The sequence below is a fragment of the Molossus molossus genome, unplaced genomic scaffold (assembly GCF_014108415.1).
Source record: "Molossus molossus isolate mMolMol1 unplaced genomic scaffold, mMolMol1.p scaffold_m16_p_10, whole genome shotgun sequence".
Lineage (NCBI taxonomy): Eukaryota > Metazoa > Chordata > Mammalia > Chiroptera > Molossidae > Molossus > Molossus molossus.
The window spans coordinates 94,302,612-94,318,886 of record NW_023425345.1 but is presented as its reverse complement, the minus strand read 5'-3'; the positions used below and the strand labels follow the sequence as shown (position 1 = coordinate 94,318,886).

The 16,275-nt window shown below is 41.2% G+C and overlaps 1 protein-coding gene across 1 annotated transcript in view; it reads right to left on the bottom strand.

Annotated features, from left to right (window-relative positions):
• ERC1 (ELKS/RAB6-interacting/CAST family member 1) overlaps positions 1 to 16,275 on the bottom strand; it is a 489,747-nt gene that overhangs the window by 24,650 nt on the left and 448,822 nt on the right. The window contains exon 19 of the mRNA XM_036251762.1: positions 12,653 to 12,841. Coding sequence (XP_036107655.1) covers positions 12,653 to 12,841 — 189 coding nt within the window. The remainder of the gene's footprint in view (positions 1 to 12,652; positions 12,842 to 16,275) is intronic.

The window sequence follows — 16,275 nt, the reverse complement described above, 5'->3', positions numbered from 1 at the left end:
GTCCAAGTTCCCTGGGCATACTGAGGTGGCAGTGACCACGTACTGTACCTAAATTTTAAAAGGTAGTGCCTCAAATGATGCTCAGTTCACAGGAATGAATGGAAGCAGTGAAACCTCAGGATTTAGGCAGGAGCTCTATCAAGCATCTCTTACTCCTTTTAAAGCACGACCACAGCACGCTTTTGTTACGTCGGCAACAGGGTGTCAATGTCTGAAGTTTGCCTTAGGGTTGACATTGAAAAAGGGTTATGTTTTTTTTAGTCTGATAACATTAAAATCATCATTTATCTTTAACAGGAACCCCATGAAAAATGGCATCAATCAAAACCTGCTCTTCAGGGCTACTCAGCATCACTGCCATTTATAGCATGGCCTGTTATCTGAGTGTTAGAATGAAAGGCTCCCTTCACCAGGACAGCATATGCTGGGCAGGGGCATTTGCTTTGTGCTTAGGTGGTCTTTTGTATAAAGAGGCAGACAAAGCAGTAAGATAGCACTTACACAGTGTAGAAGAACACTACAATCTTATCTCCAGAAAAGTCCTGATTGGATTCATTCACTAAACACTATGTCCATTACACATATTTTTAAGACAGATCCAGTTACTAAGTTCTTTTCACATAGTATTTGGGATTGAAGTCACCAGCCGGCCCCATGGCTCCCCTAGGGAATAAGCTGTAATTAGTGGGTGTAAGAGATTCTACAGTCATTTCCCCACCACCCACCTTTCAATTGGCAGGGCCCCGGGATTTATTTGGAATGCTGTTTCCAGAGTTTGTTTGGAAGTCAGTTGTCTGAAACCTTGAAATGATTACCTAAATAGTAGTTAGGGTCCCATTGGGCCCCATGAGACTACTCACTCATAATGTTAGTTACGGGTGGAATTATGCCCCTTCCCTCAACTCATAGGTTGACATGCTAACCCCCATAACCTTGGGATGTGACTGTACTGGGAGAGGAGATTTAAAGAGATGATTACGTAGAGATGAGGCAGTTAGAGTGGGTTCTTGTCCAATCTAACTGGTGTCTTGGTGTAGACGAGGAGATGGGGACACAAGAGACCCACCGGGAAGGTGCGTGCATGGGGGGAAGGCCCCAGGAGGACACAGCCAGAGGAGGCCATCTGCAAGCCAAGGAAAGAGACCTCAGAGGAAACCTTGACCTTGGACGTCTAGCTTCCAGAACTGTGAGAAAATAAATTTCTGTTGTTTAAGCCACCCAGCCTGTGGCACTTTGTTATGGCAGCTTTGAAAAGGAATACAATATTGTCATAGCCTACCACCATTCTTAACATTTTCTCTACTGGAAGATGCTCTGAGTTCTAACTCCAGACGTCAGAAACACCTGCACTTGCTCCAGTGTGCCCTGGCTCCATCTCTCCTGCACAGCACTGGACGGGGTTCCGGGAGAAAACCTTGCTTCTGCGGCAGTGGCTCCCACAGCAGGATGTTCTCATAAGGCGTACAGGAGGTTCTCTCAGAGGCTCGGGGTAACTAACAGCAACAACAGTTAGAGTAGTAGCTAGTGGCCGCAGTGGAGGGCCGGGCCATTCAAGTGGCAGGGCCTCTTTGGCCTAGGGAATCACACAGGCATGGAGGTTGTGGCAGTATTTCTCTCAACTCTCAGGGGAAGTAGGGCTTTATAGCTATGGGGCACAGGGGAGTCAGGTGGGAATAGCAGTCCTGTCTTTGTGTATGTAAACTGAAGACTGATTATATTTCAGGATACCCTTTAATCCTGGGAAGTCATGCCCCACTGGGAGAGGGGTGGGGTCCCACACTTTTTGCTTTTTTTTAAGTTTACACAGGTTTCCCTGGAGAATTACTGTTGCACTAGGAGCTTTGTATTCTTCACCGGTGCTGGGCAGAAGCATGGTTCAAAGCCCCTAGCATGCACCATACTAGATCCTGCCTAGAAGATATTTAAGATACTTCTACACTGTCTCAGCAAACCTTTGTGAAGAATTAAATAGTTTGGAAGAAACCTGAGGACAATTTATTTCAAATGCTCTGACTAGACTGGAAAACCGTCAGTTCCAAAGCTGATAAGCTCCACTGGCTTGAAGTCTGCAGTTCTTACATTGGTCATGTTTTTTTGGTATTCATAAAAATTAATTTTCTTCTTTGCTTAGTTGAAGAGCATTATCTCTGGAAGTTGATACTGGAGAGGACAGACCCATGTTTAATGTACTGAACTGTAATAATTGTCAAGACTCATTAAAATTTCAAGATGGTAAAGAACTGCTCCTGCAGGAGATCCGGGAGTCGGGAGTGCTGACCTTCTCCCAAGGGAGCACTTCAACCACAGAGGAAAATGTGCAAAAAGGGCAGCAAAAAAAATCAAGATCTCTCTGTAAATGCAAAGCTTTGTAATTAAAAAGATATTCCATATCCATATTTTAAAACTCTGCAGGGTCTAGTGTAAGACCAAGTAATAAAAACTAGACGGAAATAAAAGGTCCTTGCATTCACTGCTGCAGAGCCAAGGGCACATGAGGTCTGAATTCAGAGTAGGTGTTTCACGTTCAATTTTATTTAGTCCCATCAACTTGGGGGTAGACCAGTAAAGAGTATCAAGAGCTGTTCTAGTAAGAAGTGGAGGGAAAGACCTGTAGACAAAACAGAAACAGCAAAATGCCCCTTCTCTGAGTTAAGGAGGAAAATGGTCAGAGGGATCTTTCATATCAAAAAAGATTTGGTCTAGCTGGTTCTCTTAATACTCTTTCTCTCTCTTCACAAACAAGATGATTCTGCATTTAGCACAGAGTGTGTAGTTTTGCCCCTATTTAATGTGTACACCACAGGCTGCTCTTGCGATGGGAGTTAACTGCAATTAATGCTTAATATCTAATTTCAACTATGTGAAAGAGTTCCTTACCGCCTCTATTTTCACATCCTCATTTCCTCTTCCTTACCCAACTCAGCTTTAGGGAATTTTATCAAGAAGTAAGGTAAGCACATGATTTCACTTATTTGTGGAATATAATGAACAAAATAGACCCAGAGACATAGAAAGGAGTGCAGATTAGACTGACAAACCTCGGAGCAGTGGGGCGGGGGGGATGGATGAGATGAACCAAAGAACTTACTTGCATGTATGCATAACTAATGGACATAGACAACAATGCTGGCGGGGGTGTGGGGTGTGGGAGGAGGGTGTCTATGGGAGAAAAAGAAGAAACGTCTGTAACAAAAATAAATAATAAAAAATGCAAAAAAAAAAAAAAAGATACAAATCAACAGAATAGCATTAAAAGTCCAGGGAAAAAAAAGGAAGTAAGGTAAGTGCCCCAGCCAGTGTTACTCAGTGGTTAGAATGTCAGCCCAGGCACCGAAGGGTCTTGGGTTCGATTCCTGGTCAAGGCCATGTACCTGGGTTGCAGGTTTGATCCCCAGCCCTGTTCAGGGCATGTGAGGGAGGCAGCCAATCAATGTGTCTCTTTCACATCATGTTTCTCTCGGTGCCCCGCCTTCCTCCCTCCCTTCCACTCTCTCTAAAAATCAATGGCAAAAAAAAATATCCTCGGGTGAGGATTAAAAAAAAAAAAAAAAAAGTAAGGAAGCAGCTTTGTGTTCTAGGGTCAACTTAGCACCCTGTCAGCCCCTGTTCTGTCTTGTGGTGTCTGCCAAGCCCTTCCATATCTTCCCACTCCTTTGTTTGTTTGTTTTGAACAAGCTTTTCTCTGCCAGATTTTCAACAAGCAACCGGCAAGGTAATCTGCTCTTTGCATAGAAAGGTTAATGGCAGCTTTCAGAGGAAGGAGAAAGCGCCAGACTGTGTGAGAGTAGAGAGGAGAAAAAAAAATGAGGTTACTCCACAGGGTTATTCTTGTAAATTTGTTAAAACAAACTCTCCCTTTCCCTCTCCCTCTCTCCCTCTCTCTCTCTCTCACACACACTCACACACTCACACACATTCTTAAGCCCAGGCCTGATACAGACACACATTTATCTCCATGGCTCTGCAGTTCCTTCTGCTGGCTTGCTGGCCTCGCCTCTCTCAGCCTCTCACGCTCAGCTGCTCTTAGTTTTTTTGACAAGAATTCAACACTGGAGCTGAGGAAACGAGCTCAAACATCACAAAAAGAAGAAAGCCAGATCAGAAACATTCAGGCTGGGAACCAGAACAAAGTTTTTTATCCCACAAAGAACCATTCTTTTCTCTTTTTTATTTTCTCTCTCTGCTCCTCTTATCCCTTGCCCCCCAACAGCCCCTGTCTCCACCTGGCTCACGTGTGTGGTGCAGCAATCTGTACCAAATGCATCGAGAGAGCAGAATGGAGAGTCATGCCAGCTCCTGATTGATGCACTCCCTGAGCGAGGGAGATGACTTTCAGGTTCTGTGCCCAAGACTGCCCGGCAGTCACACCCTCTGGTTCACCACCCTGGAAAGAGGGGTACAAGCCAAACAGTGATTGATCAAAATCGAGAAAACAAATGGACAAAGGAATCCAAGGACAGGATAAGGTCTGGGCCAAGTTTTGGAACAATACTTCCCTGAAAATTAAAAATGGGACTGAGGGCTGGGAAAGGAAGCTGGAATCCAAAGCTCCATGACCCGAAGAGCAGGCTGGCTGATACCAATTCATTCCAGTGCAGTCGGCCCTGAGGGACGCTGGCATTCATGGTGGAAAAAGAGGATCTGTACTCTAGGGAGAAATTCCATTTTTAGCAGAATCTGCCCATCAGTCAAACTGCTTCAAAAAGCTCAAAAAGAAACTGATAGTGGGGTGTGGTTTTTCCCCTCTTTGTTTTAAACCATCACTGACATAGTAAAATGCACAGATCTTTAAGTGTACAATTTGATGAATTTTGATAAGATGCTCAATATTCTTAAGCATCTCCATTTCCAGAAGAGGATGGAAATCTGAAGCTCAGATGAACTGATTTAATTTTTTAATAACTTTTTAATTTATTTTCAAATTTCAAACTTATAGAAAAGTTGTAAGAATAATTACCAAAACCTCTCATACCCTTCACTCAAATTGCTAATATTTTACTACCTTTGCCTTATCATTCATCTCTCTCTTGATACATGGATATCAGTGTGTTTATATACATAAACCTATCTATTATTTATCTAATCTGTATCTATATCTATATAACTCTATGTATATGTTCCCTAATTGTTAAATTCAGGTTACTTACTATTTGGCAAGAATACCCACTTGTATTCTTCTCAGTGTATATTATCAGGAAGCAAACAATGTTGATTTGTTCTTCTACGGATGATGTTAACATTAGTCACTTGGTTTAGATGGTGTCTCCAAGGTTTTTCCAATGTAAATTAACTAAATAATTTTGTGCTAAATAATTGATACATATTTTTTTGTGTGTATGAAGAAATACTTTCAAACTGTGGGAATACCCTGTTCCCAACAAACTTTACCCACTAGTTTTCATATTCATTGATGATTCTAGTCCAGGTCAGTCATTACTATGATGGATGCCGAACAGTGATTCTCTAATTGCATCATTCCTTCTCCATTTATTAGCTGGCATTCTACTATAGGGCACGACTTTCCCCTCCTCCCCATTTATTTGTTTATTAATTCACTTCTTTATACCACTGTAGATTCTACTTCAATGGGTTATAATCTGTTACTATCATTTATTTTGCTGCTCAAATCTTCAAGATTTTGTCATTGGAAACTCTCACGTCCTTCTGACATATCCGCAACATCCTTGGAAATCTTTAAACAAACAAACAAACAAACAAACATCTGGTTGCTTCCCACATGTGCCCTGACAGGGGCAGGGATCGAACCTGAAACCAAGGTAGGTGCCCTTAACCAAGAATCAAACCTGTGACTCTGGTGCTCAGGATGACACTCTAACCACTGAGACATGCCAGCCAGGGCCTAACCCTGAATTTAATAAAAACATTTTCTTAGTACCAGATACTGTGTACCATAATAGTATTCTGTTTTGACACTACCTCGATCTATTTCTTTTCTTTTCTTTTTTTATCCTCACCCAAGGACATTTTTCCATTTTTGCTCAGATAGAGTGGGAGGGAGAGAGGGAGGAAGAGAGAGAGAGAGAAACATTGACGTGAAAAGGACACATCGAGTGGCTGCCTCCTGCATGACCCCAACCAGGGCCGGGGACAAACTGCAACCGAGGTATGTGCCCTTAGTGAGAACTGAACCCAGGTTTCTCTGGACTGCAGGCCGATGCTCTAACTGCTGAACCAAACTGGCCAGGGCCTCAATCTATTTCTTTAAAGAAAGCTTCTTTAGTGGTCCAGAACCATATGTAAAATGATATAAGATTTATACTTATCCAAACAATTTCAACAATGTCTCTTCCAATACCAAGTGACTAGAGGGCCTGGGTTCAGTAAACAATAATGAACAGAAAGACAGCCTGAGTAGCAGTATAATACCAATTATTTCAAATTTGTATCACACACTAAACACTATTATATCTTGTTTATGGAAACACATATGTGTATTCAAAGGGTAAAAATATGGAGTGTAAAATGCACACCAACTTAGGACAGTACTTGCGACTGCCGATGGAAAAGGAACTATGCAGCTGAGGAGAGATACAAAGACGACTTTCTATTTAGCATTAAGAATAATCTGAAGCAAATATAACAAAATCATATTTGTTAATTCTGAGTACAAAGGTGATGTTATATTAATCTCTACACTTTTTCTGAATGCTCGAAATATTTCATGAAAAATAATCTGGTACAACTACACACAAGAAAAAGAGGCTAGGGGCCATCACTTAAACTAAATATATATTATGTGAAAAATGGCAACTGTAGGTTTTCACAGAGGAAACGTTCTTCTGAAATCCTCTGCAAATATTTTTGTGACTTCTAAAATATAAAACTTAAGACTGCTTTCTTGGATTACAATACAGACATACAATAAAAGGAAGCTTGAAATTAAGAAAGCCCAGATATGACTAGAGATGTATCATCAGAATTTTTCAGGCTCAAGATTCTAGAATGAGGGAAATTTCCAAGATTAATATAAGACCAGGCTCATCATGCTGATTCTTAGTAAAATATTAACTGAAAATAATGATAATAGCAATAATAATGACCATCTTATTTGCATTATTAATTCTCACCATAGTACGTGGAGAGATGAACAGGTAGAGATTTAAGAACACTAAGATGAAAGATAGTCAGGAGAGGTAAAACAATACAAACCTAAGTCTGACTGACTGAAACGCGAGCCCCCAACTCCCACTTGCACTGGAGTGACATTAGTACAGGACACGAATGCACATGTGTCTGCCTGTTATCCATCCACCAAATCAATCCAATTAAAACTAATACCTCACACCCAAAGAACACTCTGAGTATAAAAAATTGGGGCAGACTTACAAAACTCAAAAATTAAGTCACTGCTATGAATCGGTTCAAGAATTTTTAAAAATTAAAAACAACAAAACACAAATCCAAGAGATTCAGAGATTCCAAAGAGAATTTTAGCCCAAATGTGAAAAACAAAATGACAAGCTGGCACATTATTTTCAAATGATTGAAAACAAAAGATAAAAATAAAATCCTGAGAGCAGTCAAGAAAAAAGAAACATGACAAAGGAAAAAGAAAAAGACAAGAATAGAGCAAGTTTTTCACCAGAAACAATGGAAACCAGAAGAAAATGGAACAGCATCTTTAAAGTACTAAAAAACAAAACCAAACTCAACCTAGAATTCTATACTTAGAGTAACTTTCAAAAAGAAGGTGTGTTATTTTGCTAGAGCTGCCATAACAAGATACCATAAACTATGTGGCTGAACAACAAAAATTTATTTTCTCCCAGTTCTTGAAGCTAGAAGTTCAAGATTAAGGTATTGGTAGGGTTGGTTTTTTTCTGAGGCCTCTCTACTTGGCTTATAGGTGGTTGCCTTCTTGCTGTGTCCTCACGTGGTTTTTTCTCTGTGAGCATACACCCCTGGTGCCTCTATGTATGTCTTAATCTTCTTTTCTTATAGGGACACCAGTCAGATTAAATTAGGGCCAGCCTCTCAACCTCATTTATAGGCCCTATCTCTATATACAGCCACATTCTAGAATTTAGGGCTTCAACATGTGAATTTTGGTGGGGGTGGGGGGTGTCACAATTTAGCCCATGCTCTGTAGTCCCCAAATTCATGTCCTTCTCATATGCAAAACACATTCACTCCCGTTCCCAAAGTCCAAAAGCCTTAACCCATTCCAGTATCAATTCTAAATTCCAAATCTCATCTAAATAAGTATGGGTGAGACTCAAAGTCACCCTGAGGCAAAATTCTTTTCTAGATGTGAACCTACGGAAACCAGACAAGTTACCTACTTCTAAACTATGATGGTGAAACAGACATAGACTAGACATTTCCATTCCAAAAAGGAGAAACTGAAAAGATGAGAGAAAGGGATCATAAATTTCAATCAAGTATAAAACCAAGCAGGGCACATTTCATTCGATTTTAAGGCTCAAGAATAATCCTCTTTGGGTGCTCTGTCCTCCAAGCCCTCTGGGGAGGCTGCTCCAACCCTCTGGCCCTAGGTGGCAGCCTGGCCTCCTAGACCTGTGCCCTCTGAGCTTTATACTTTAAGTATAAAGACACAGCTTAAAAGCAAATATATAGAAGACTGATCATGTACTCACTAATTTAAAGAGAGATGGAATGGTTCTATTAAATATCAGGCAAAGCAGATTTCAGAGCATGAAATAGTATCAGCTTTGAAGACATTACATAATAATAAGAGTCCATTTTATCAAAAAGACATAACAATCTTTAATGAGTATGCAGTCAATAACAGAGCTTTAAGGCACACAAAGCAAAAAGAGATAAGGTGAGAAAATTAAACAAATTAATAAGTTTAGTTGGTATGGTAGCCACTTTCTAAGAAGGCAAAGGAAACAAAACAATTCTGGGAAATCTTCAGCATTAAGTGCATTCAGGTTATATTTCTAGAGGCCAGGCAGTTTCAGATCATAGGGCAGGATGAAGTCTGAGTGGTTCCTGACATCAATAATCAGATTATCTAAAGCTACTAAATGGCACTGAAGGAACTGTCTTGAGTTGCCAAATAAATAATCAGCTGAATAATGAAGCATTCTCTACCTGCGTAGTAGTACGCTAGGCACTTTAGAAATACAAGACATGGTTCTGGCAGTTAAGAAACTTATCTAGATGGAGCATTAAGAATCACAAATTATGAAATACAAAATAATAAACTCACTAGATTTCATTCACTCATTTAAACTACTGAGCAAGTAACAAGTACGTGATGTGCTAATTTTAAGATTAAAATGATATGGCTCATGTCCTCAACAGACAGAGAGCTGAGACTGGGAATACACAGGAAGATAAGAAGTGTAAGTGTTATGGGTACTACAGAAGCCCTGAAGAGGGAGCAGCATCATGAACCTAGGTTTCAGGGAAAAAAAAATGCACAGAAGTCATTTCTGAGCTGAGTTTAAAAACTCAGATTCTTATTTAGGTATTACCTTGGGAGACAAGGCAGGGGTGGGCACTCCAGGCAGAATGATCAGTATGAACAAAAGGACAGAAACAGGAAAACTGTAAGTAGTTTAAACTTACAGTTTAAAAAACTGTAAGTGGCTGGATATACTTCAAGGATAGGGTAGAAAGGAACTGCATTTAAGAAAGAAGGTAGTGTGTGATAAAGAATGTGAACTTTATCCTATCTGCCTGCTTTCCTCTCTCTTTTATTCATTCAACAAATATTTATTGAATAGATACTATACTACAGGCATGTTCTTGGTACAGAGGATACAGGATTCAAAAGGATAGACAAGGCTCGTGCCTTGTCCTCATGGGGGTGCCACTTGGGGGAGCATGGTAGCAGTGAGATACACTGGACATCAGAGTTGAACAATGCACATGTCACAGAAGGCTCTACATCCCCCAAAGAAAAATATAAACAGAACACACACACAAAATAAACCACTATGCATATTTAGCAGTGATTCATATTTTATGTTTCTTGGGCTTCAAAAACTAAAGTCAAACCTTGATCACAATACTTTCACAGGCAAATCATTTTGTATTATTAGACATCATCTTTCTCAATAGCCTAGTTAGTCCCTTAAATTCCTTCTTGGGTAAGGAGACAGACTATTGGTTGTTTTCTCTAACAATCTCCAGCAGCTATAGAGAAGCTTACAGAAGGTGATGGTAGTTGCTGTATTCCTTTACAGCTGACCTAAGTCACTTGTTTCCCAGGGAATACTGATGAGGATAACTATTCCACACACCTCAAGTAGTAACTTCAGTTAACTGAAGCATAAACTCATTCAAGGAGAACCATGACAATATTACCACAATTCATGCAAGTAAGCAACATTGTTTTGAGGACTATAGTAGCGTGATTGTAAAATAATGTGCAATGGTAAGTCTGTTCATGAATTCCTGGTTTCATTCATTCCAAACTTTCTAAAAAGTTCTTGGTTTGAAATTTCCTGTCTTGGTCTCACCCTGAAGATAATTTTTCCCCTTAGAAAGCTGAGTTAAATCCTGGTCGGTGTGGCTCGGTTGGTTGGGCATTGTACCGTGTACCAGAAGATTGCTGGTTTGATTCCCAGTCAGGGCACAAGCCGGGGTGCAGGCTCAGTCCCCAGTGGGGGGCATGCAGGAAATTGATCAATGTTGTGCTCTCACATCTCTATCTCTGTCCCCCCCACTTTCTCCACCCCCCCAAAATCAATAAAAATATTTTTTTTAAAAGAAAACTAAGTCAGTCCATGTAGACATATTGAAAAAGAGAACTGAGCAAAAAAGAAAAACAAAAACAAAGTGTTTTCCATTTCAAAGACAAGCTGTTTTACAAAGAAATAATTTAAGGCTAATTAAGCTGTGATACATCACTATTGGTGTTTTAAGGAGCAGTGTCTTTCTGCAAAATTTCAAAGTAAAAGCTTCTAAAATTAACCCATCAGGCTTTCTGTTTCCAGTGGGTTTTCAGCTGCATTTCCAGTGCATGGTTATTCATATCAAAAGGACCTATTGGGATTCAATTTAATTCTGTCCTTTATACTTTTCTTCTTTCAAAAAGAAAAAACATTAAAATTTCTACAGCAACATCCTAAATTTGAGAGGTAGGCAGTATTTTTTCACGTCAAATGAATGAGGTGGATAACTAACTGGGCTGTTAAGTATGCCTGTTATTTAGGCAATACACACACCATGGGGAAGTAAGTGCAGCTCTTAGATTTCAGTTTGCATTTCTCCATCTGTGAGTTATCACTGCTATCTTTAACATCACACCATGGGAGGTTTTTCTTTCTTTCTTTTTTATCCTCACCCAAGGGCATTTTTGCACTTATCTTCAGATAGAGTGGGAGGGAGAAAGGGAGGAAGAGAGAGAGAGAAACATCGATGTGAGAGAGACACATAGAGTGGTTGCCACCTACACGACCCCAACCGGACCAGGGACAAACTCAACTGAGGTACATTCCCTTGGCAGAAACCGAACCCAGGACTCTCTGGTTCGCTGGCCGACACTCTATCTGCTGAGCCAAACCAGCCAGGGTGGTAGGTTTTGTATTAAACACAATTTTCTTCACGTATTATAAGTAACAAATAATGCTTAACAAATAGAAACCATTTGGCTGAAAAACAGTATACAGCTTCAAAATTCTGATGAAGAGTTTTAGTAAATTTACAACACTTAAATCAGAAACAAAAGGAACTTAGAATTAATGTTTTAGAAACTGTTCTCTTTTTCTATTTCTGTGTGTTTATTCACTTTTTCTTTCTTTCACTTTCCATGTCTGCTCTCTATCTCTATGTTCATCCTGTTTTCTCTGTTTTTTTTTTTCTTTTCTTTTTTTTATCCTCACTAGAGGACATTTTCAATTTTTTGTTCAGATAGAGTGGGAGGGAGAGAGAGAGAGAGAGAGAGAGAGAGAGAGAGAGAGAGAGAGAGAAAGAGAGAAAGAGAAACATCAACGTGAAAGGGACACATTGAGTGGTTGCCACCCACACAACCAACCAGGGCCGGGGACCAACTGCAACCGAGGTACATGCCCTTAGCGGGAACCGAACCTGGGTCTCTCTGGACCACAGGCCGACGCTCCAACCGCTGAGCAAAACCGGCCAGGGGTCTTTGTTTCTTTTATTCATAGTTTTTTTTTTGTCTCCAGACTAACCTTCTCATTTACTTATTGAACAGCAACAACAACAAAAATCATAACATGAAAAAAGAGAATCAGTGGAATTTTATAGGCAACAGTGAACAGAAAATACAGCATGGGGGGAGTAATAAACTAATTCATCTAATGGTTCTTTTCTTAAAAACGCAGTATGTTGTAATCCACAGTTCCCTCGAGACAAGTGAAGATACCTGCTGCTGACTTGTCAGAGAGAGATCCTTACCCTCAGACTTTTCTTCAGTGGCCATCACTTCTATGAAATAATGTAGGGCATGTGAACAGCCTGTCCTTAACCCTCTTCCTGCTAAATTAGCCCTTTCTGATACTTGAGCAAGTTATACTGGGGGAAGAACAAAGGAGCACTTCCTTCAAATGGTAATTCCTAATAGCTGATGAAGAATTAACTGTGGCTAAGAATCTTGAATATGAGCACTAAATTCCCCAAGGTAGCTCCTGTTGCATCAATCTACGCAGACGCTGAATTTTCATAGGGTCTTTCTTATCAAATTTCAGTGACTTACCTGTTCCTGGGTCATCTTCTGCAGCTCATTCTCCCAAGTTGCCTGGTCATCGTCCAAGTTATAGGAAGCTGGTGGAGTGAGCCCACGAAGGATCAGGGGGTCTCGGTCATGGCAGAGGGCTGTCAGGTGTCCAATATACAATTTTAATTTGCTTCTATTTTGGTCAAGTTCTAAGAGGGGCTGGATGATCTATGGTGGAAAAAAATGAGAAAAGTCAAGGTCATTCTGAAAGGAGAAATTCAAATATCTTTATGCCTCCCAAGTCAAAGAAAACTGACCAAGTCACTATTAAAATCTTCTGGATTATAAAAAGACACAGTTCCACATACTTGCACATTTAGTGTCACACCCACCCACCACCCTGTGAGACGGGTAGGGGGCGATGGCTTAGTGTATCAATGCAAGACTAAATTCCATACTTTGGCAGGGGATGAAGCACAGGACTGACTTGTTTTTACAGAGATGACATTGCTGATACAGACTCTAGTTACCTCACAGTTTCTCTTCCATTTATTTATGAGTGGGTTACAAAAAAAGTGCTAGTGAAATTTGCTCATCTGAAAGTCTGGACAACATATACTTTGTGTTCCTCCATCTCCAAGAATGGAAGAAAAAGTCTGTCTCTAGAGAAGGTGCATGTTTTCCTTGGCCAAGAGATGTGATGACTGAATTCATTACCAACCTGCCTCATCCTGGCTTAAGCTCCCCTCATTCATTTCACAGAAGCTATCTGATATTCTTTTTAAACAGTGATTGATAAATCCTTACATAACACCAAATACCTGACTCACAGCCAAGGACTCTAAAATTCTCTCAGTTGTAACACTGACTCTGTTTTTCTTGAATCTCTCTCAATCTCTCTCTCATATTCCCTTTGCCCTAGATGAACAACTGGAACAACTATTCCTTTAACTCCCTTCGGAACACATACTAAATGACAGGTGACTTCTGCCCTAGAATTTCACTTAACAGCTCTCATGACAGTAGTCTGGTCAGGTACTTGGTAGTTGGTCAAAGCCCGGGGTGTTTAGAAACAGTTGGGCCAGATCTCAGGACACCGAAATGTTAGAGCAGCATTTTCTTGATACACAGCAGCTGTGAGGGCTGCAAAACATGGCTAAAATTCTGGCAATTCTCAAAGTGTTCCCAAGGCTCACAAGGCAGAGGTCTGCACCTGTTGCATGTCACTGGGCTGGCATTTTCATCAACAGGACACCACTGACCTACCTAATGAATAAGGAGCTCAATAGTAGTCAATCAACAGAAACAAGGCCTGGTATTACTTTCAGCAGTGACACCGACTCCTCCCTGGCCTCCTCGGGGACTGCTCCTGCTGCTTTCCTTTCTCAGAGTTTAAAAAATAATAGTATATTTTAATTATGAAATCAAGACATATTTTACTCAGAAAAATATAGGGAAGAACTATAAAAGACAAAACAGCCTATAGACATTCCATCAAGAATACAATCGGAGGACTTCTGGTCAAGGTGGTGGCATAGGTAAATGCGGTACTCACCTCCTCCCACAACCACATCAAAATTACAACCAAACTACAGACCCACCATTATTCAGAACCACCTGAAATTTGGCTGAATGGAAGTCCTATAACTAGGGAATTAAAGAAGAAGCCACAAGGAGACTGGTAGGAGGGGAGATGTGGAATGCGCTGGTCCCACACACATGTGGCGGTTAAACACTGGGGGGATATCTCGGCTGTAGAGGTCACCCCTGAAGAGTGAGGGGTCCTAGCCGCACAACATCCCCCCAGCCCCTGCCCAGTGTCCCAGTGCCAGGAAGAAAAGTCCCCATAACTTCTGGCTGTGAAAACCAGTGGTGGCTGAGACTGAGGGAGACAGAGGGCTGGCTAGATTCCTAGGCAGTTCCTCTTATAGGGCCCATGCTCAGACTTACTTGGACTCACTCCCTCTGAGCTCCAGTGCAGGGACAGTGGCTTGAAAGGCACCAAGGACATACAGAGAGGAAATGCATGGTCTGGCATCAAGGCAAGAGCTGGGGTGGGGGTAGCTTTCTCTCAGACAGAGGTGCTGGCAGAGGCCACTCACTGTTCTTTTGATGAACCCCCTCTCCTCACATGGCTAGTAGGTGGGCATCATATCCGAGACTCCATTAACCTGGCTCACTGTTTGCCCTGTCCTGGTGATTTCCTGGGGCCATACCCAACCCAAGCTGTTTCCAGTGGCTTTTCCATACACATAGCCTGTCTTGGCTCATGCTTCAGATTTTCCTAAGTTCTCTCAAACAAGTAGCAATTGGTCTGTGTGTCCCATACCTCTCGCTAAGTAGCCCCAGGCTCAGCACTAGAGGCAGCTGGCCTTGGTTCATAGTTTGGCCTCACCTGGCACCTCCAAGCCCAGCACAAGCAGCAGCATGTAAAGATAGCTCTGTAGCTCATGTCAGGTGGCCCTGGGCAGAACACAGGTGGCAGCTGACCTTGGCCTGCACCTATAGGGAGGCCCTAGAGCCAGTGCACCCAGTGGACAGTTTCAGATCACATTAAAGCACCTCCACCCAACCACCTCCACAAGAGACATGCTCAAGGTGTGAACTCAGTGGTGCCAAAGCCCTGCTGAACTAAGTACTACTGTGTGGCGTGGGCCCCTGTACAGCTGATCCTCCATGGTAATCAGAGGTCAGTGGTCACAGCCAGTCCTTACAGCTGATAGACGTGGGGGTAAATACCTGTGACTGACACATCAACAGCAATTAAGGTTCAATTACAAGAGAGTGCACACAGTTCACACAGCGGCTCTAGGGCCTAGCTCAGGTTATCAGAAGGCTGTGCCACTGGACCCTACAAAACACTTACTACATTAGGCTACTCTAACAAGCTCAGTAGAAACAGCAGCTCTACCTAATACATAGAAATAACACAGGGAAGCAGCCAAAATAGAGAGACAAAGAAACACATCCCAAATGAAAGAACAGAACAGAACTCAGAAAAAGAACTAAATAAAATGGAGACAAGCAATCTACTAGATGCAGAATTCCAAACACTGGTAATAAGGATACTCAAGGAACTTAGTGAGGACCTCAAGAGCATAAAAAGGGACCAGGCAGAAATGAATACACTAACTAAAATGAAGAATAATTTACAAGAAATCAACAGTAGAGTAGATGAAGCTGAGAATAAAATCAGCAATTTGGAATATAAGGAAGTAAAGAACACCCAATCAGAACAGCAAAAAGAAAAAAGAATAAAAAACGGAGGATAGTGTAAGGAGTCTCTGGGACAACTTCCATAGTACCAACATTCGCACCATGGTGTACTGGAAGGAGAAGAGAGAGCAAGAAATTGAAAACCCATTTGAAAAATAATGACAGAAAACTTCCTTAACTTGGTGAAGGAAATATACATAAAAGTCCAATTAGCACAGAGAGTCCCAAACAAGATGAACTCAAAGAGGCCCACACCAAGACACATCATAATTAAAATATCAAAAGGTTAAAGACAAAGAGAGAATCTTAAAAGTAGTAAAATAAAAGCAGTTAGTTACCTACAAGGTAGATCCCATAAGACTCAGCTGATTTTTCAGCAGAAACCTTGTAGGTCAGAAGGAATTGGCAGGAAATATTTAAAGCAATGAAAAGCAAAGACCTACACC